The 22,339-nt window shown below is 39.9% G+C and overlaps 1 protein-coding gene across 3 annotated transcripts in view; it reads left to right on the top strand.

The window, feature by feature from the left end:
* The window catches only part of LOC121293346 (transcription factor EC-like), a 109,253-nt gene that overhangs the window by 45,521 nt on the left and 41,393 nt on the right, over nt 1–22,339 (top strand). For 2 of the 3 annotated variants that reach the window (XM_041216314.1, XM_041216313.1), the window contains exons 1-2: nt 16,600–16,703; nt 18,217–18,465. In XM_041216314.1, coding sequence (XP_041072248.1) covers nt 16,671–16,703; nt 18,217–18,465 — 282 coding nt within the window. In that variant the 5' untranslated portion in view covers nt 16,600–16,670. Of the gene's footprint in view, nt 1–16,599; nt 16,704–18,216; nt 18,466–22,339 lie in introns of those variants that run through there. The other variant, XM_041216315.1, reaches the window with a different exon arrangement.

Genomic DNA, 22,339 nt, shown 5'->3' with positions numbered 1-22,339 from the left:
AGAGTAATGCTCATCCGTTCTTAGCCCCTAACCTCCTACCTTGAAGATGTACCAGAAGAATAGAGAGAACAAGAGAAGCAAGATGACAATGATGATGATGATAAAAAACAATAGAGATGGAACCAGCCTTTTATGAACTAGGACTATGATGATGGAATGGAGAACAAAGAGGATGATGATTGAGACAGAGAGGTCTAACCCACCCAAGAGTTCCTGTACAGACCAGCTGCTTCATGTTCCTCTGCTCAACTTCTCCAAACTCTGCCCCTGCATAACTTATTCATTCTTATACAGCTCAGATAATTTCCCCCACGGAAAATGGATTGGCGGTCATGAGGATGTGATACTGGATGATTCAGAGAGCACCAAGAAAGAGGGGGAGTTTGAAATGGATGAGGATGTGCCATCTTCCCACTGGAAACTGAGGAAAAGGCTATCTTTAGCTTCAGAGAATTTAGACTCAGAACACATGGGAACTTGCCTGAAAATAAAAATGTTTGAGGAACATTGCCCATTTTGTGTTAGCTCTGAGGCCTGTCTCTAAGGATGTGTAACAATTGACAGATGTGACTCTTTGTTTCAGCCTTCAGTTACCTTATATGGTTTTGTGTCAATTTTGCTTTATAACCCTCTGTGAAGCACCTTGGCATGTTTTATTATGTTAAAGATACTATATAAATATAAATTGTTGTTGTTGTGTTTGTAGTGATATCAGTGAAGCTTTTTCCTTTCATTCAGGTATCCAAATGGAGTGAATGGCAGCTTCATTGGAACCTGCAGCAGACACCCATCAAAGTTGCAACCAGGGACTAGTCAGTGCCTCCATCTCATTGGAAGTACAGATTTCAACTCAGGTAGCAATTGGGGAGAGAGTCGACATTATCCTGCATACCAGCTTCCAGTCCATGGCATCTATAATGCATACTATTGTTTTTCAGGGCTTTTGGGGAATTAGATCAGCTTCCCACTCACCCAAGTGCTCACCAATCCAATAGAATGGTGGTAAGTTGAGTTGTCCTGTCTGGCACTGCTTTCTCAAAGAACAGCAGCACATGACTTTCTCCATAAAACACCAAGTTATTCAGTAGCTGTGAGCAACCTCTGTGTGTTCCCTTTAAAACCTAGAAGTATTTAATGTCATGGTCCTGCTCCAAGTCTCCCAGACCTCAGACGTTCCCTTATTCCCCACAATTCCCCGTGCTACCAATGGTCTCAAGATTACTCAGGGAAACTTGTTTGCATTTATAGCACAGCTTGGGGTTTACAATGCCAGTGAAGTTGGGTCATGGGCCAGAAGATAAAATTAGTTTCTCTAGTTTCAGTTAATATTTTGTGTCATAGATTTTGAAGGGCTAATATTAAGGATGTTTGGATCTTCCTTACCACTAATCAAAGTCGATTCTTCAATGACATTTTGTTTTAAGTTTACTTTCATCTTCAATGGTCTACTAGATTGTTGATCCTCTCCCCACCCCACTCCCCCTTCCACCCTGCACAACTGAAAGGCGCAAGTTTTGTACAAAAGCAAAATGCTGCAGATGCTGGAAATCTGAAATAAAAACAGAAAATGCTGGAAATACTCAGCAGATCAGGCAGCATCTGTTAATGAATGGAATTTACTGTGACCAGCATAACATAATCATTTATAATTTGAAATATAAATTTGGACTCTATCTCATATTGAAGGTTGTATGTATGTATACAGGAAAGTTCAAGTGAATATTTTGGAGCAGGTAAAGTTTTCCTGTTGCCCTAACAGATTCCTAAAGGTTAGAATACAGGGATATTTACATGAAGTGAAAAGAGACTGCTTGGCTACTGACAAGCTGTCACCACATCAATTTTTCTGAGGTAGTATTGAAATCATAAAACATTCAATGTTACAGCACATGTAGCTTTTTGCTTTAATAAGAGATGATACGAAGCTCTCTATATCCTTTCCATTGGTATTTAGTAATTTTGACCTTCCCAGACTATATACAACTCTTGACCAAGAGGTAGGCAGATGTTTACCTTTGGCTTTTCCTAAACCACTTGGAATAATTAGTAAGCAGGGCCAATCCTTGATATAGGCAACTACAAAACTTGCAATAAAAACAGAAAATGCTGGAAATACTCATGATGAAAGGTCAAAACCTTGAAATGTGGGGCAGAATTTAATGCCTCCCGAGGCGAGTTTGGAGGTTGGGGGCTGAGTGATTGTGCAGGAGACTGATAGGTAGAAACCCCACCACCTTCCCACCTCCCCCCAATTAAGTCTGGGGAAAGCTTGCAGGCAACCATCCCACCCAGAGACCAATTGAGGCCCTTAAGTAGCCATTTAATGGTCCCTTAAGGGCCTCATCCTTCTTCCACTGGTATTCAACCAGTGGAAGGCGGGTGACTCACCATGTGGAGAGACTGCCTAACAAACCCTTTCTACTAGGGAGACCCTCGTTCAAAAGCAATCTGTGTCCAATCGAGAGACCCAGCATTGAGAAGGGGGTTGATCAATTAGGAGTGCATTTTACTTGTCCAACAGGAAAAGGTTTGTGACTTTCAATCTGAACTGGAGTTCATCGTACAATCCAAGCAATCTAAAAGTTCTGTACTCCATAAACTGTGTAATGTACCATCTGCCGCGGCGTATAAGTTGACCTGGTGTAGGATATGGTCCCATTTTTTAGGCCCAAAGGTCATACTTTTACATATACTCGGCGTAGAAGCTGACCGCTCCCCCAACTTTGTTTACACATGACATGCTATACTCGCATGAGTAGTCAGCCTCAATTTTCACCCCATAAATGAATGTTTTACTGATTGGTACCTTATAACTGCACGCAAAGGCTCAAGCAGGCGATGTGGACTGTGTTGTGAAGAGGCGTAGATTGCCTACATAGAGCAAATCCTGTGTGATGAATGACAAAGATGGCGACCATCCACACCACTTCGGTGGTTCACTTTAATACTCAGTGGGCAGAAGTTTTCGCTCGGTGAAATGACGCGTGTTGATGTCAGCCGAGCTTGCCGACGTCTACATGCAGTTGCGCAATAGTTCGGTCGGTAGGTGCGCACCGGAGTCGGCAGCGCACCTGCCGACAATTAAAAGGCCTGTTAAATCAATTAACCTAAATTAACCTAAAGGCCTGCCTCAGCCAAGCCTGCTGCCAAGGGCGAAATTCTGCCCAGTGTTTAAGTCAACCCCTGTTTTTGGAGTGATTATATGCTGACGTCTACAATATTGGATTGAAGGGACAATTTTAAAACATAGCTTGCCAGCATGCAATTGGTCATCAAAATAATGTTTTCGCATCTAATATTGTCATTGTTTTGTATCCTTAATTTTTACTTATAAAGTATTGCATTAGAAGTGTAAATCTTTAAGTGGTGAACTAAAGCAAGTGAAAGGACATATCAACCAAACTGTATGACATCATACAACTGGGACTATTGTAATAAATTTTTTTTCTCTCAAGCTGTAAACAGGAAGCATGTTATGCATAAAATTCTGAAGCTTCAATTTAAAAGGCTGTCTTCATGATGAGCAAGTATCAAAAAATTGGTTCTGACCTTGTGTGACCTATATTTTTTCTGTCACAAAGGCCTTCCATCTCCATTACGTCACCTGTCTCCATCCTTGCCTCAGCTTATCTGAAGCTGAAGTCTGTTTTTGTTATCTCTAGGCTTGACTATTCCAATGCTTTCCTGGCTGACCTCCCATCTTTCACCCTCCATAAGCTTTAAACTCATCCAAAACTCTGTCGCTGGTACCCTAAGCCATAACATGTTTGTCATCCATCCCCTCTATACTTGCTGACCTATATTGGCTCCCAGTTCACCAATGCCTGGGTTTTATAATTTGCAGCCTTGTGTTTAAATCCCTTTATAATCTTGTCCCTCCTTATCTCTGTGATATCCTCCAGGTTTACAACCCTCTAAGAACTTTGCATTTCTCTACCTCTTCCTTCTCTTTTACACCCCACCTTAGAACATTTCTGTTTGGCCATGATTCTGGTAACACCTAATATCCATTACTATTACTTGGTGTCAATTTAGTTGGATTATTCTCCTGTGACTGACCTTGGAATGTTTTCTAATATTAAAGACATTATTTAATTGTGAGAAAGATAGAGTTGCATTTACATAGTGCATTTCACAACATTAGGACATTCCAAAATGCTTTACAGCCAATGAAGTACTTTTGAAGTGCAGTTGCTATAGGAAGGGCGGCAGTCAATTTACACACAGCAAGTTTCCACCAATATAATAATGACAAGATCATTTCTTTTTGTGATATTGATTGAGGAATAATTATTGGCTGGGATGGCAGGGTTAACTCCCCCACTCTTCTTTGCAATAATGTCATGTGATCCTTTATGTGAGAGGGCAGAAGGAGCCTTGGTTTAACATGTCATCTGAAAAGTGACAACTCTGACAGTGCAGCAAGCCCTCAGCTTGGATTTATGTGCTCAAGTCCAGGAGAGGGGCTTGAATCCACAATCTTTTGACTCTGAGGCAAGAGTGCGACCAACTGAACCATGGCTGATACACTAGTTGCTGACTAATTTGGAATGTGTTTAACTCTGACTGGAACAAAGAGACAATGCAGGTAAATAAATTGCCTATTGTGCAAGCTAAGTAATAGAAATTAGGTTTCACACTGTATTTTACAAGTTTGGGCAAGATTCCACCCCCCCATATGCCATGCTTACAATAAGGGTGCATGACAGAGAAAAGGGCTGAGCTTGCTTTGGAGTGCTCCTTGAAGAGTTGGACAGTTTTGGACAGTTTTTGAGGTGTAGATTTTTAGCAGCGTGCATTTATCAATTTTCTCTATTTATGGGGCAGAATTTTGATTGGCAGTGGAGATGGGTTTGGGGACAAGCGGCAAGGGGGTGAGAGGTGGGGATGCTAAGTCCCAAAAAATGCTTATGTCCAGAAACCGGACATAGTCCTATTCACTTCCACGCTGTGTTTGAAGACATGCAGGAAATCCTGTGGAACTTTCAGGTCTGTCCATTAAATATGTGAAAAAGTAATTAACGGAGACTTTAATCCTTTAACAGCCAGCAAGTGGGTTTCTTGAGTTATGTGAAACCTGCTGGGATCAGCAAGGTGAGAATGCAGCAGGCATTGAGGGTTTTTTGAAAGTAACAGGCTGGAAACCCTTTAAAGGGAGAAAGTACAGACCTGCTTTTCTGCCTAACTGAAAGGCCTGTACTCACAGGTCTTCTTCTGAGAGTGTGCATTTATGCTTACAGGTGATTTCTAACTTTTTGAAAGTCAGTTCACCTTTCTTGTACTTCATTCACCTTAATCTGATCTTCCCTGCCGTCAATCTTCATTGCAGCATGGGAGCAGCTTATGCAACCCCACTTAGGATTTCTAATGAGTAGTGAGAGGAGCAGCAACACCAACAGCAGCACAAGAAATAGGAGCAGGAGTAGACCTGTCAAGCCTGCTCCATCATTCAATATGATCATTGCTGCTCTTGGGCTTCAACACCACTTTCCCAACCACCCTATATCCCTTGACTCCCTGAGAGACTAAAAATCTGTCTAACCCAGCATTAAATGTATTTAACAAAGGAATATCCACAATTATCAGAGGTAGAGAATGCCAAAGATCCACAACACTTTGAGTGAAGTAATTTCTCCTCATCTCAGTCCTAAATGATTGGCCCCTTATCCTGACACTGTGGCCCCATCTTTTAGATTCCCCAACCAGCGGAAACAATCTCTCAGCGTCTACCCTATCAAGAGCCCTTAGAAACATGTACGTTTCAATGAGATCACCTCCCAATCTTCTAAACTTCAGAGAATATAGGACCAATTTACTCAGCCTCTCATCACAGGTTAATCTCCTCCTCCCAGGGACCAATCTGGTGAACGGTCATTGTACCGCCTGCAATGCAAGCATATTCTTCCTTAATTATGGAGACCAAAACTGCACACAGTATTCCAGGTGTGATCTCACCCTGTATAACTGTAGCAAGACTTCTTTATTGCTGTACTGCAATCCCCTTGCAATAAAGGCCAACATGTCATTTGCCTTCCTAATTGCTTGCTGTACCTGCATGTTAACTTTGTGTCCTTTGTATGAACACACCCAAGTCTCTTTAAACATCAACACTTACAAAATAGGCAACCTTTAAAAAATATCCTGTTTTTCCACTTTTATGACCTTAGTCAATAACTTCACACTTCCCACATTGTACTCAAATCTGCTATTTTTTTGCCCACTCACTTAACATGTCTATATCTCTTTGCAGCCCCTCTGTGTCCCCCCCGATAGTTTATCTTTCTCCCTAGCTTTATGTTTGTTATAGAGTTGATTTTCCAGGCAACTTTTCTTGTTGGAAACATTGAACTTTATTTGTAAGACAGCAGCAGCAGCTACATGTATGCATCTATCACCATAACTAAAGAAGAACTCTATCCTAGAGGTTCTCTATGCTGCTAACCATTGGTTTACATAGGTCATGTGATCTTATAATACAGGATTATTCTTAAAGCTACAGTCCTACATTTATCAGAACTATAATTACTACATTCCTCCCCTTTTTACTTTTCTGTACATTTTGAATTTACAATGATATTTATCTCAGGACATTACAATATTTACACAGGTCATGAAATTACAAGTTCAGTCTTTCAGGGAGTTTTCTGATCCGTGTGGAATGTTGTAGCTCCATGACATCCGATTCTTTGACAGAAATCAGATTCTCTGGAACCACATTACCCTCAGGTATCTCATTAGGCACAGGCAGTTCAGTGTCTTCCACTCCGACAGAGACATTGGGCATGTCTATCCTTGGTTAGCAACTTCAACAGGAGCCACAGGTTCAGCAATGGTTACAGGTGGAACATTATTTTGTTGGGATATCTCTCTTCTTTGTAAATGATCCATGTGCTTACGGGTGATCCGGGCCTCCACGACAATGATCTGGTCACAGAAATTATTTTACCCGGTAGCCACTTCAGTCCTCCACCGAAATTCCTTACTGCTTCTCCAACAGTAAATAGTCTCTCACAACTATGCAAATCATTAGTCGCTTTTTGGTTTCCTTGACTTTTCTCCACCTTTCCCTCCAAATTGGGAAGTATCAGGCTTAGTCTTGTTCGAAGATGGCACCTAATTCTGCAGGTGTTGCAACTGTCAAAGTGTGGGGGGGTTGTTCTGTAGTGAAATGGGAAATGAGCATGTTTAAATTCTATTGATTCATCTGTTAATTTTTTCATTCAAGCCTTAAATGTTTGTACTGCTTTGTCCACCAGTCCATTAGTTGATGGATGGTATGATGCAATCTTCACATGATTGATACCATTGATGCTGACTAACCTTTGAAATTCAGTGCTTGTAAATGCAGTACCATTATCTGAGGTGATTACTTCTGGCAATCCATAAATAGTAAAGCTTTGGTGTAGTTTTGCTATTGCAGCTGGTAACTTAACCTCATAAATGTCTCACTACTTGGAATGAGCATCTATAATCAGTAGAAACTTGGGTCAATGAAAAGGACTGACGTAATCTAAGCGCAATCTCGCCCTGGGTCTACCAGGCCACTCCCATGGGTGTAATGGGGCTGCCAGTGGCAACTTTTGTAGCTGTTGACCTTGCACATAACAGTGTTTTACCACCTTTTCAATATCACTGTCAATTCCTGGCCACCAAAGGTAAATTCACACTATTGTCTTCATTCATGAGATTCCTGGATGGACACTGTGTAGCTCTACTAAAAGTGGTTCCCTTCCTTGTGAAGGAACTATTATTCATGCACCACATAATAGAATACCATCTTGATAGCTTGTTTTGTGTCTTTGGTTGAAAAATGGCTTTAATTCATCAGAGACTGGTTCCTGGGACCATCCATGTAACACTTGGTCTTTCACTCGAGACAGGACTGGATCACAATTCATCCAGTTTCTTATCTGCCTGGCACAGACTGGTGAGGCATCCAGGAAATTATCACTAATACGAACACTTGGGGAATTGGGACATGGTCATTATTCTCTTGCAAAGGAAGGTGACTTAGGGCATTGGCATTTGCTGTATGAATCCCTGGACTATGCAGAAAGTATTCATATACCACCAAAGCTAGGACCCATCTTTGAATGCATGCAGAAGCTATGTGAGGGATAGCCTTTTCCTCGCTAGACAGATCCAAAACTGGTTTGTGATCTGATACTATCGTGAAATATCACCCATGCATGTATTGGTGGAATTTTTTTTACATGAAAAATAATCAACAGACCTTCCTTTTCGATCTGAGAATATCCTTTCTCAGCTGTGGTAAGTGTCCTGGATACATAGCCTATCGGCCTGTCTGTACCGCCACCCACCCTGTGAGATAGTAGCGCCTCCACTCCAAAGGGGTATGCATCGCAGGTTAGAACCAATTATTTTGTTGGGTCATAATGCACTATCAAATCTTAAGAGTGCAAGCGCTGTTTTACTTTCATGAGAGCTTCTTTTGGGGTGACTTCCAAACTCAACACTGGTTTTTCTTTAGCAGTGTGTGTAGAGGGGCTAGAATTGTTGATAGAATAGGTAGAAATCAGCCATAATAATTTACCATCCCTAAAAATTATTTAAGTTCAGAGACTTTCTTAGGTGCAGGTGCCTCTCTGATTGCTTAAACCTTCTCTTCAACAGGGTGTAACCCTTGGCCATCTACCCGGTGGCCCAAATAAATGGCTTTATTTGCCTGAAAAGTGCATTTTTCCTTCTTTAGGCACATTCCTGCTTCTAAAGATAATTTCAGGACCTCCTTCAGATTAGCCAAGTGTTCCTTTTCCTTGAATCCAATTATCAGTACATTGTCCAGGTAGATCACAACTTGAGGTAGTCCTTGTAGCAAGTTCTCTATCGTCCTCTGGAAAATGGGACAGACCGAGGGAACACCGAAGGGCAGGCTTGTGTACTGATATAACCCTTTATGGGTGTTTATGGTTATGACTTCTCGGGATGCATTATCCAGCTCCAGTTGCTGATATGCATGACTCATGTCAAGCTTTGTATACGTTGTCCCTCCTGGTAGTTTGGCATAGAGGTCTTCAGTCTTGGGAATAGGGTACCTTCCAGTTTGGCTGCTTTGTTGACCATTAATTTATAGTTCCCACAGATCAGGGCAGTCTGATCCAGTTTTAGGACAGGAACTATGGGTGCTGCCCATTCTGAGAATGGAATGACTTTTATAATGCCCAGCCTCTCTAGCCGGTTCAACTCAGCATCAATCTTCTGTCTCAGGGTGTATGGCACCAGTCTTGCTTTCAAGAAGCAAGGAGTTGCTTCTGCAACTGGAAGATTTCAGACCAGTTTAATTTAATCTCTTTCAACCAATCACAACCTAGAAGGCTTGGTCCTTCACCTTCTAACACCATCGCTGGTAGTTGTGCTGTTTGGTGTCTATAATAAACAAATACTCTAGTGATATCTTGTACCTGGATTTCTTCACCTGTGTACATTTTCAAGTTCCAAATTTAATTGTGGCACACCTTTATTTAAATATCTGTAAGTGTTTTCTCTTACTACAATGGTAGAAGCACCAGTGCCTACTTCCATTTTTAAAGGCAGACCATTCACTTGCAATGTGACAGTAATTGGCTCTGTCTTCTCAACTTTCAGGTTAATAAGGAAAAAATGTCAGAATTGGTTGTTTCTGGCTCTTCCACACCATATCCTTCATTGGACTTCGTCTGTTGCCTGGTAGCCTGTTTCAATCTCGCTTTGCAATGTTTCAATTTGTGTCCACTTTTGTGACAAAAATAACATTCCACCTTTTTAAATTGCCAAACATTAGGAGCATAATTGTTTCTATGTCAATAAAAAATAATTTTCGAATTTGCTCTAAGCTGTTTCCTGTAAATTTTTGCTTAGCGGGGGCTGTTTCCCGCTTTGCGGCAGAGCCCCAGCTTTTCGCGCCACTTTTGGCTGACCATTCCCACCCAACTAGAAAAACAGCACCATTTTGCACACCTTGAATCGCTTGTGCATCCCTTACAGCATTTCCATCGCAAGCACTATTTCTAACGCTTTCTTAAAATCAAGATCTACTTCAGTCAGCAATTTTTACTGAATAGCATCCTCTTGCACGCCACAGACCAAATGATCCCTGAGCATATCATTCAGGGTTTCACTGAAATCACAATATTCCATTAGTTGTTTTAATTCCACCATGTAGGTAGCAATGGTTTCTCCCAGGGCTCTATTCTGTGAATTGAAGCTGATTCTCAGCATTATGACGGAGGGCTTGGGTTAAAAATGTTGCTTAATGAGGTCTACTAATTCACTGAAGGTCTTCGAATCTGGGACACTGGGGGCTGTCAAGATTTGAAATAATTTGTAGGTTTTGCTCCCACAAATACTCAGGAGAATTGCTCTCTTATTTTCCTCCCCCATGCTTTCACTGGCTTGAAAATAGAATGCAAGGCGTCTTGCCAGTCATCTGTGGCTGCTTCATAGGGACCAATTCTGCCAAATTGTGGCATCTTGGATGAGTACATCTTCCTTTCTTTTTAATTATCTTAGATACTCACAATCACTGGGCGAAGAACAGCACTGGCTCTGATCCCATCCTCATTGCCAGTTTGTTATAGAGTTGACTTTCCAGGCAACTTTACTTTGCAGAAACATTGAATCTTATTTACAAAACAACAGCAGGAGCTACAAGAGTGCACTTAACTATATAACTAAAGAAGAACTCTCTCCTAGAGGTTCCTCGTGTTGCTAACCATTGGTTTACACAGATCATGTGATCTTACAACACAGGATTATTCTTAAAGCTGCAGTCCTACGTTTATCAGAACTATAATTACTACAGTGTCATAATATATTACTCTCTGTCTCTGCATCTAAGTCATTAATATAAGTTGCAAATAGCTGAGGACTCAACACTGATCCTTGTGGCACTTCACAAGTTGCAACCTGGCAACTTGAAAATGCCCTTTTACGCCCACTCTCTGCTTCTTGTCTATTCACCAATCCCCTAGACATGCTAATATATTACTCCCAACCCCATGAGCTGTTATCTGGCCCATCAATATTTTGTAAGGCACCTTACTGAATGCCTTTTGGAGATCCAGGTTTACTATATATACTGGTTCCCTTTTATTTACTCTCCTAAATATATCTTCAAAAAACTCTAATAAATTTTGTCAAATAGGATTTTTCTTTTATAAATTATGTTGACTTGTTCTAATCGTACTATACTTGTCTAAATACATTGTTAAGGCTTCCTTAATAACAGATTCCAGCAGTTTCCCAATGACTGATGTTAGGCTAACTGGCCTGTAGTTCTATGTTTTCTCTCTAGTCCCTATCTTGAAAAGCAGTGTTGCATTCATCAACTTCTGATCTGATGGGACCATTCCCGAATCTAAGGAATTTTTGAAAATCATAGCTAGCACATCCACTATCTCTGCAGCTATCTCTTTTAGAACCCTAGGGTGTAGGTCATCAGGCCCTGGGGATTTGTTGGATTTTAGCTCCTTAAGTTTCTATAACACTTTTTCTCTGCTGATGTTAATCGCCTTAATTTTCTCACTCTTTTTAGGTTACTGTCTTTTCCTCGTATTCAACTTGAGCCTACTGTAAAGACAGACAAAATTATTTGTTCAATGCCTCTGCCATTTCCTTATTTCCCATGATAATTTTTCCTGTCTCCGTTTCTCAGGGACCAATGCTTACTTTAGCAGCTCTCTTCCATTTTATATACTGATAAAAGCTCTTACAACCTGTTCTTATATTTCTGCCTTGTTTATTCACATATTCTATTTTTCCCCTTTTAATCAGTATTTTGGTGGGATTTGCGAGTGTTTCTAAAACAATCCCAATCCTCAGACTTGCTGCTGCTCTTTGCAATATTATACGCCTCTTCTTTTAATCTAATATTATCCTTAACTTCCTGAGTGAGCCATGATGGGTCTTTCATGCTAAATTTTTGTTTTTCAATGGAAGGCACTTTTGTTGAACATTTTGAATTGTTTCATTAAGTGTTTCCTACTGTTTAATTACTGCCATATTTTATAATGTTTTTACCCAATCAACCTTAGCCAGTTCTCCCCTCATACCTATCTAATCAGCTTTGTTTAAGTTTAAGATTGTTTGTGATTGCAGTATGTCACTTTTAAACTTAACATAACATTCAATAATATTATGATCACTATTTCCCTGTAGACCTTTCACTATGGAATTATTAATTAATCCTGCCTCATTAGACAGTACTAGATCTAAGATAACTTTATCCCTAGTCAGTTCCATAATGTATTGCCCCAGGAAAGTGTCATGAAAACATTCTACAAACTCATATCCTAGAACCCTCCTGCCAATTTGATTGTCTGAGTTTATATGAAGATTAAAGTCTCCCACAATTATTATAATGCCTTTGTTACAAACTGCAATAATTTTTGTTTAATGTTCTGTCCAATGATATAAGTACTGTTAGGGGGCCTGTAAACCACTTTCTTACTCTTACTATTCCTAATGTCTACCCATTCTGATTCCACTTCATGATTCTACTTAAAGATCTGAGGCCAGATCCTTTCTCACTAATATCCTTATGTCATCCCTTTACTATCAGGGCTATCCCTCCTCCAAAGACAGCATTTTCTGTTTTTATTTCAGATTTCCAGGACCTGCACTACATTTCTTTTGCACCACTACATAATGCAATCTTACATGGTAGTACCATTATCATAGGAACAGCACTGAGGTTTTCAGTCTGTAACAGCCCATGATCCCTGAACTCTTTGACAGTTCCGAGAAAATGGAAGACCTGGGTTACTCCTTGCAAGGAGAAACATCACATCATAGCCAAGTCCAAATACAATGAGATCATTGTGATCACCTGAGGTACTATTGAGATCATAAAGTCAGAAGTGGGGATGTTCACTGATGATTGCACAATGTTCAGCACCATTCACGATTCTTCAGATACTGAAAAGTCCATGTCAAAATGCAGAAAAACCTTGACAATATCCAGGCTTGGGCTGATAAGTGGCAAGTAACATTTGTGCCACACCAGTGCCAGGCATTGACCATCTCCAACAAGTGAGAATATAACCATTGCCCCTTGACATTCAATGGCATTACCATTGCTGAATCCCCCACTATAAACATCCTGGGGGGTTACCACTGATCAAAACTGAAATGGACTAGCCATATAAATACTATGACTAGAAGAGGAGGTCAGAGGCTAAGAATACTGCAGCGAGTAACTCCTGACTCTCCAAAGTCTGTCCACCATCTACAAGGCACAAGTCAGCAGTGTAATGGAATACTCTCCACATGCCTGGATGAGTTCAGCTCCAACAATGCTCAAGAAGCTTGACACCAGCAAGAACAAAGCAGCTCGCTTGATTGACACCCCCTTGAACAAACATTCACTTCCTCCACCACTGATGCACAGTACTAGTACCAGACGCGCTGCAGGGACTCACCAAGCCTCCTTTGGCAGCACCTTCCAAACCCACAACCACTACATCTAGAAGGACAAGAGCAGCAGACACGTTGGAACATCACCACCTGGAAGTTCCCCTCCAAGCACTCATCATCCCGACTTGGAAATATATCCCTGTCCCTTCACTGTTGCTGGGTCAAAATCCTGGAACTCCCTCCTGAACAGCACTGTGGGTGTACCTACACCACATGGACTGCAGAGGTTGAGGAAGGCAGCTCACCACCACCTTCTCAAGGACAATTAGGGATGGGCAATAAATGCTGGCCTAGCCAGCAATGCCCACATCCCATGAATGAATTAAAAAACTTCACTATGTAAGGGCTTCAATTGGCCTCTGGGCAGAAGGGTGGTCTGCCACCTCGCCTGCTGCTGGTAAAATGCACAGGAAAGCATTGGGCACACCAGATCTGTTAAGCCACCCAGTTTTTTGGAGTCTCCCACCTCCCAGCCCACTACCTGAAGCCTCATAAAATCCCAGCCTTTGTTGTCAACAGCTATGTCTGGTCATGGAAACTTCTGCTGTTGCTCGACTTTGGTTTACAATGTGAACATCCAGACATTGCAGCCCCAAGAATGTTTGGTGTATTTCCTCCAATCAAATAATGCTTTCATCTTTCAGCCCTCCCTCACCAAAGATTTGTCTTTCCACGGGCCTACTGAATGCTGTCCATGCATTTACAATACATATATTCTTTAAATTCTACAATCGTTCTCCATTGAGTACTTCTATGAGGTGCATTTGTCCTAATGGGTGAATTGTTGTGATCTGGAATGCACTTCCTGAAAGGGTGTGCGAAAAGATTCAAAAGTAACTTTCAAAAAGAAATTGGATAAATAATTGAAGGGGAAGGGAAAACCTGAAGAGCTATGGGAGGTTGGGGGGGTGGGGGGTGGGGGGGGGGGGGGGGGGTGCGAAGAGCAGGGGAATTGGGCTAACTGGATAGTTCCTTGAAAGAGCCAACAAAGGTATGTTGAAGGGAATGGCCTCCTTCTGTTCTGTATCATTCTCCAATTTTATAAAGGCATAGGTTTTCTCTGCAGTGAAGAGAGGTAAAGACAAAGGCAGCTGACATGAAGATGGATGAAGCCAGCACTGAGAATGGAATCAGTGCAGGTGAGAAAAAATCAACTCAGGATCAAGTACTGTAGTACTCTGAGGTTACAAACCTTTGGGCTTAGTCTGTAGTGATACTGTGGGAGGTTGATGGCATTACCGACAAGCCTTCATTCCAACTTTCAATTTTACTAAGATTAAATTCAAATCATCTATCTCTAAAGGTCAGACATGTGATTGGCGCATATAGAAACTGCTTTGGAATTGAAGGAGTTGGTGAGGTATAGTTGGGTGTCATCGGTATATATGTGGAAATTGACCAGCTGATATTACTGAGTGGTAGCATAGAGATGACAAAGAGCAGGATATCACACTTTGGTCTTCATTAAACAGTACAGTACTTATTCTAGGTTTGCAGTCTAACCAAAGCAAGTATCTTGAGAATAAACCATGAGAATAAACAAATAATTCAGCTTTTCACAATGGTAAATTCTTGTAAATGTAGGGTCACTTTTTATTGATTTTTACATGGAATTACATCACAGAAACATGTCATTTGGTTCAACAGGTCTATGCTAGTGTTTAAGGCTCACATGACCCTCCTCCAACATTATTTCCACCAACATATGCTTCCATTCCTTTCTCCCACATGTATTTATCTTGCATTCTCTTAAATGCATCTACACTATTCACCTCAACCTCTCCCATGTAGTAGTGATTTCTAGATTCTTACCACTCCCTGAGTTTCTATGTTTCAAGAATCATAGAAGTTTCTCTTGAATTTCTGACTAGGTTTATTAATGACTATCTTATATTTATGATCCCTAGATTGGTTTCCACTACAAGTGAAAACGTCTTATCTACATCTACCCTGTCAACCCCCTTGGTAATTTTAAAGACTTCTATCAAGTCACCTCTTACTCTCCTCTTTTCTGGAGAAAAGACCCCCAGCCTGTGCAGCCTTTTCTTGACAATTGTATCCTCTGTGTTCCGGTAACAGCCTTATTAATCTCCTTTGCACTTTTTCCAGTGCTTCTATATCATTTCTCTGTTATGAAGAGAAGAACTGACCACAGATTTCATGTTCTTGGAGTTTAATCAGGAAAATCAGAATTGATAGGTATTTAAAAGCAAGTTTAATTTAACCCTTTTGATTCAAACCAGACCTTTTGAGGCCGTACCTTAGCAGTTCTGCAAATGCCATTGTTCTTCAGAACTTGTTTTTATAATTTTTGAAATATGTGTACTTTATTCTTGTATGATAAACATGAGATTGTGACTTGTATTGCTGAACATAATAAAATTGTTAAATCATAGAAAATACATTTGTATAGTATTCTTCATTGGACATCATAAAAATTACCTTGAAATGCGAAATTTTTATATTTTGATACAAAGGCTTTGCCTGGTTCTGAAAGTAAAAGAAGAAAATCATTATTCATTTAATCTCATAAATCCAGAAGGGCATCCATTAATAGTCCTGTAAAAAAAAATCTGTATATAGTTTAAAAATAACACTTCAGTTCTGATGTAGTTTTGTAGCAAGAATACAAACTGTGCCTCCTGGGGCTTTTTAACAAGGTGAAAGCAACCCTCTCTTCAAATCTAATGAGCAAATTGAAAAAGCATAATGCGATATTTTTGCTTACAGTGGGATTGTGCCCTTATCATTTCAGAAACAGTACTAATGAAAGTCTGCCCTTCTGTATGTAAATACGAGCAACACAATGAGCTATAGAAAAAAAAAGCAATAAAAATGACTGCAGCATGTTTTGGAAGAGGAAGAACAAACAGTGTATTATCCATAGAGACCCTGGAGGAAAATATGGCAGAAGACAGTTGAATAAATAGTTGCCACTTAATAACAGGCAGAGTAGTACTGGTCTGTGGAATTCTCAATAACAAGACTATGCAGAATTTCTGTTCTGATCAAATTGGGGGAAAGTGATGTCATTCCAAATCAGTAGCTCTCCGAAGTAATTGACACACTGTGTAATGGAAGAATGGTCCTATCTGCACCAATTAGATCTTTTAGCATTCATTGTCAGTTTATAAAGTCTTCTGCTTGGCTCCGGCAGTAGCACTCTTCTGAAGATTGGTTGCAGAAAGATAATTCTGGAAACGACCGTGGAATTGTAGTCTTCACAAAGTGAATTACATACTCTTCTGTGATCCACAATGCCACACATATCAGAATATGCATATTGCAAGGTGAGAATCAGATTCTTTATGATGAACAGTTTAGCCTTTGTGGTTGCTTGTAGCAGTAAACTGAGAAATTCAAATATTTAGTACTTTATTGCGCTGACTGAAGCACACATGTCCCTCTATGTTCCCAATGGCACAATCGACTTCTGAGGAGAACCTGAAGATGTTTTGTTTGTTTATTTTGTGTGTGTGTTTGTATATAATAAGACTAAGTGCAATTACAGTTGACCTCAATTTAATTTAGTTATAACTGAATTCAGTTATTATTAAAGTATTTTGTTAAGAGTTAAATTACTCAAAGTTTCAGGACATTATTTCTTTGCGAAATTAGAGGCGATATCTTTGCCATATTTAAAGGTAGCTAGATTAATGGATTCAATAGATTTTATTACTTCAAAAATGTCAGAAGTTTAAATATCCTTTATAATAAATTCTACAAAGAGATCAACAATCTCAAAAATTTAACTTGTGTCACAGATTCTGAAATATGTAGACAACGTCTAGTTACACTGGGGTGGAAGATTTCCTCTGGTGCTGTGCAACAAACCCTGTGCTTTTTGAACAGGTTTAGATTTTTGTTACACATAGTGTACATGGAAATCCTTTATCTTATTAAGGGGGATTTAAAAAATATTATTCTGTTTCAATCTCTTTCTGCAGGGTTGTGAAGAGAATAACCTTTCAGAAAAGTATGGTTAGTTTGGACTCTAGAGAACCTTGGTATAAAATTATATAAGATTACGAAAGCAATAACTGACTAGCTTATTGTCAGTTTAACGAGTAAAAGTTAAAACCTTCAGATAAAATTAAGCTTATTGAGTCATTTTTTAAAAGGCATCTTGCATGAATCTCTTTATGCACCACAAAGTTAATAAATGTCATGAGGGATCATTCGGATGATAATATTTTCTGACACATGCAAGGTCATGGAAATCTTTGTTTTGTTGTGTACTAAATGCAGCTTGAAACTTCTTATAGAACAAAGCAAAAGCAGAATTTATGATTCTTGTAACATAACTGCAATCAAATGATTGATATTACCATTTTCCTTTCTCTACTATTTCAGTTTTATAAGGTCATAAAATCTTAAGAAATGGGGGAGTAGGCCATTCAGCCCATTGAACCTGTTCTACCATTCAATAAGACCATGGCTGATCCAATTGTGTCCTTAACGCCACTTTCCTGCCTCTCCCACATAACCCTTAACACCTTTGTTGATCAGAAATCTGTCTAACTCAGCCTTGAATATATCAAATGATTCAATCTCCACTGTTCTCTGTGGAAGTGAATTCCAAAGACTAATAATGGCTCTCTATAATTGCACAGGCACAGCAACATCAAAAATAAAGACTTTGGAGTAGTTGAAAGTTTGCTGTTTCTGTTAGGTGCAATAACCTAGATCAGAAATGTACCTTTTTTTGCCATGCACAGTGAAAATACATGTGTTCTATAACTACCGGTTATCACTTTTACAATAAGGCATTAAGGACCAAGATTTTCACATTATTTTCAACAGGTTCAAACACACCTGGAAAACCCAACAAAGTACCATCTTCACCAGACACAGAGGCAACAGGTGAAACAGTACCTCGCACTGGGCACCAAGCTTTCCAATCAGGCACTCTCCATTTCTCACTCGCACCCAGGAGAATCTGTTAGAGCAACTCCTATTATGAGAAATGCCCACATTCTCCCTGGCAATGAAAGTAATACGCCTGAAAGTCCAATCACACTGCTATCTCTAGGACCAAATCACGAAAATGAGGTAATCTTTCTTTTCGTATTTTTGCTTCTCTTTCTTGCAATTGATTAGCTACAGTACATATGTGTTTCTACAATCTTTGTTCAACTTCTGATTGCTTTTGTATGTATTTCTAATGTGCCAATTCTGGGTCATGTAATAAACTACTTCATCACTGATCTGAATGGCAACAACGTTTATTTATAACCCTTTTAATGTAATGAAGAGTCACAAGGCACTTCACAGGAACATTAAAAAACAGAGCCACATAAGGAGATATTAGGGCAGATGATTGAAAACTTGAGCAAAGAGATAGGTTTTAAGGAGAATCTTAGAGAAGGAAAGTGAGATATAGAGGTGGAGAGGTATAGGGAGCGTATTCCAGTGCTTGAGGCCTAGAGAACTGAAGGCACGGCTGCCAATGGTAGAGCAATTAAAATTGGGGAGTTTGCAAGAGGCCAGAATTATAGGGAGTGCAGATATATCGGAGGGCCGTGGGTTGGAGGAGATTATAGTGATAGGGAGGGGAGGGGCCATGGAAGGATTTGAAAACAAAGATGATCATTTTAAGATCAAGACATTGCTTGACTGGGAGCCAATGTAGGTCAGCAAGCACAGGGTTGATAGGGGAGCAGGACTTGCTGCAAGTTAAGACACAAGCAGCAAAATTTTGGATGAACTCAATTTTCGGAGAATAGAACTTGGAAGACCAGCCAGGAGTGTGTTGGAATAGTCGAGTCTCGTGGTGACAAAGGCATGGATGAGGTAAGTGCAGCTGATGAACCGTGACGGGGGTGAGGTCAGGCAATATTACAGAGGTTGTCTTAGTGATGCTTTGTTTATTTTCCCCCGATGCATATGAATTTGTTTTAAAAGTGTTATCAATGAACCCGTTATGGTAATAATTTAGTTTGTATATATTCTGAGAAGCCAACTTTTTAAGTAGCATGGTCTTCATTTACAAATGGTCAAATTTTTTTGTTTGTTGAAAAATACAATCATGTCAATCCATCTAAAGTATATAATTGTGTTACTTAGCTCTGCATTTTTCGGATTGCAGCTTTTCCACAGGGGAACAGAATCTTCACATAGTCATTGGAGCTAAATAATTTGCAGAAAGACATTGTTGCATTGATTGTAAGAAATGTCTATGCATAGCATTGGATTCTTTTCACTTCGAGGAAGAGGCAAAGTGAAAGTTGCACGGCACATATCTTACCTGAATTATTATGACAAACATAACCCTTTCCATTATATTCCCATTTCAAATGTAAAGAAAAAAAATGTGGAATGTATTTGCAAATGTGCTTTTAAGTTGTAATTAAATTAGGTTAAGATATGGTTTCCAACATACGCAGGCTGCCAAGCCACTGTAACACTGGAGAGGACGAAACACATCCAAGTTAGCAAGTTGAGGAAAGGAGGGCTAGTGCAATTTACCAAAGTTAAATGCTTGGGAATTTATGATTTCCTTTTGAAGAGTCAGTCATTTTATTTTAACTACTTCAAGTTAGCTGGTATTTTACCTTCTAAATGCAGACGTAAAAGTTTGTTACAATTGCATTATTTTGATTTTAATTAAAAAATAAGTCCTCTGTGCCACTGGTGAAGGACAAAACAAGCTTTGCTGAAGTATAGAATTTATTAAAACAAATTCTTAATTTTTTTCAATTAAATTTATTTCTTCACTGTTTTATCATGCATTATCATGGCTAGTAATCCAGAAACCCAGGGTAATGCTTTGGGGGTTCAAATCCCACCATTGAATTTGAATTCAATAAAAATCTGGAATTAAAAGTCTAATGATGACCATGAAACCATTGTTGATTGTTGTAAAAAACCCATCTGTTCATTAGTGTCCTTTAGGGGAGGAAATCTGCTGTCCTTACCTGGTCTGGCCTACATGTGACTCCAGAGCCACAGCAATGTGGCTGACTCTTAAATGCCCTTAGAACAAGGGCAATTAGGGATGGATAATAAATGCTGGCCTAGCCAATGATGCCTACATCCTATGAATGAAAAAAAACTTCTTATGGTTCAGAGGACAGTTTGGAGACTTTCTCCAAGTTGTCCACGAGTGCCAGTGTTCAGCGACTTGTGAGGTGGTGTGCTCTCTCCATTTGAGAATACCTTACCCATGGCATAGCTTGTTGAATTTTCATTCTGCTACACCAATAGTTTCCTGTTATATCATCAATACATCAGATCTGTTTTTAAGTTATGTTCAATTATTGCTCGACTTACAACAATTTATAAGTACATTTTTAAATGTAATTTTAAAATGTCTTCTTTGGAGTTAGTGTCATGCACAATATTCCAGCTGAGAAGGCAGGCCACTGTCTTACTGTGAGACTATGGCAAAGTACACATGAGCTTTGGGTAAGAGGCAGCACAGGAGAATGGCCAGGCTGAAGCATCCCATGTCCTAGCTCTCTGTTAGGAAGTGCAGAATTTCTTATTGCCGCTTCTTTTGATGGTACAGTCACAATATGGAGAATTATAGGTAAAAACCTGCATTTTGTATTACATTGTGTGGAAGCACCAAAATGCTGAACTCCCAATTCACTCAGACCCAGGACTCCCTTTAAAAGTGACTCTCTGGGAGGTGCCTAGCTTATCTTGGCAAGGCCAAATTGGTCTCACACGGTCGTGAACATGCTGAATGGAATCCGGCCGTCCTTCACTGATGGTCTTCCATGGTTTCTGTAGTGTGGAATCTTCCACCATTTCTTCTTGTAACTGCTGGAATTTGTGTTGTGCAAATTTGCGTTCTCCTGCAAAGGTAATGTTGCAGCCTTTTGTCAAAACATTCTGGGTATTTCGATGTTAGATCGTGAACTGAAGTGAAAGGATTTTTTTCTGAGGTTGATCTGCCTTGTGATATATGACTTAATCCATGGATTGTCACTAGTGCAAGGTCACGGCATGTGGGTAAACCCGCAATTGTTGGGCCTTTAGTCACCACGATGTAGAACATCTGTGACATCCAGGACGATTGTTTGTCCTTGCACTCCAGGACTTTGGATCCTGCATGTGGAATTAATGAACTGTTGTACACTGCGAATTTCACTTTTGGCCTTTTACCTTTGTGGATATATGTCTTTTAGAATTTTCAGGGGTAGTATGTTGGTACTTGCCCCTGTGTCAATTTTAGCCAATAACAAAAAGTTGCAAACTTTCGTAGAGCAGATAATTTGAATCTTGGCAAACACCTCAGGTTGCATGATGGTGTCTTTGTTTTCCACGAGATTGACAGTGTGAAAACTGGTGTTCACCACCCTTAGTCTCTTCGTGTACATCATTGTCATTTTCTGGTTTGTCAATCATCTCATGTATATGTTTCTGACGGGATGTCAGATCTTCTTAGTGCTTGAAGGTACCCGTTATGTACAGCTTGTTTGGATCAGTGCACCGCTTTCTGTAACTGCATCAGCCATTGATCGAGTGCACTGCTGCTGCCAATGGCTATTTCTGCCACATGCTTTGCAGAATTACTGGAGAGCTGGGAATTTTCTTGGTGGATGCAGAAGGCCACACCTTCCACATGTTTTGCTAGGTTTGGATGTTCTACTTAAGTTCATCAACAATTGGGGTGGTATTTAGGACCTGTTAACTTAGTCAACCTGCAAGGATTGCTTTGTACTTATGTTGATCATTGAGTAGCTCTTCAATGGTATACATTTTGGACTTACCTAGCAGATATTTCTGTAATGCTTCCATGGGAGTGGATGTGATCACCAACTCAACTGCAAGTTCTGTGTTTGAAAATTCACAGTATGTACCCTTTTCTCTGCATCTGCCCTCAAAGTGGTCAATGGATTCTGTAGGCTGTTGTCAAAATGACAAGAACTCTAGTTGATGAATACAGAAAATTTAACCTGATTCTGAACTGGTATTC

This window comes from Carcharodon carcharias, chromosome 21, assembly GCF_017639515.1.
Source record: "Carcharodon carcharias isolate sCarCar2 chromosome 21, sCarCar2.pri, whole genome shotgun sequence".
Taxonomy (NCBI): domain Eukaryota; kingdom Metazoa; phylum Chordata; class Chondrichthyes; order Lamniformes; family Lamnidae; genus Carcharodon; species Carcharodon carcharias.
Note: the sequence above shows the minus strand (reverse complement) of the source record. Positions and strands in the feature narration are given on the sequence as shown.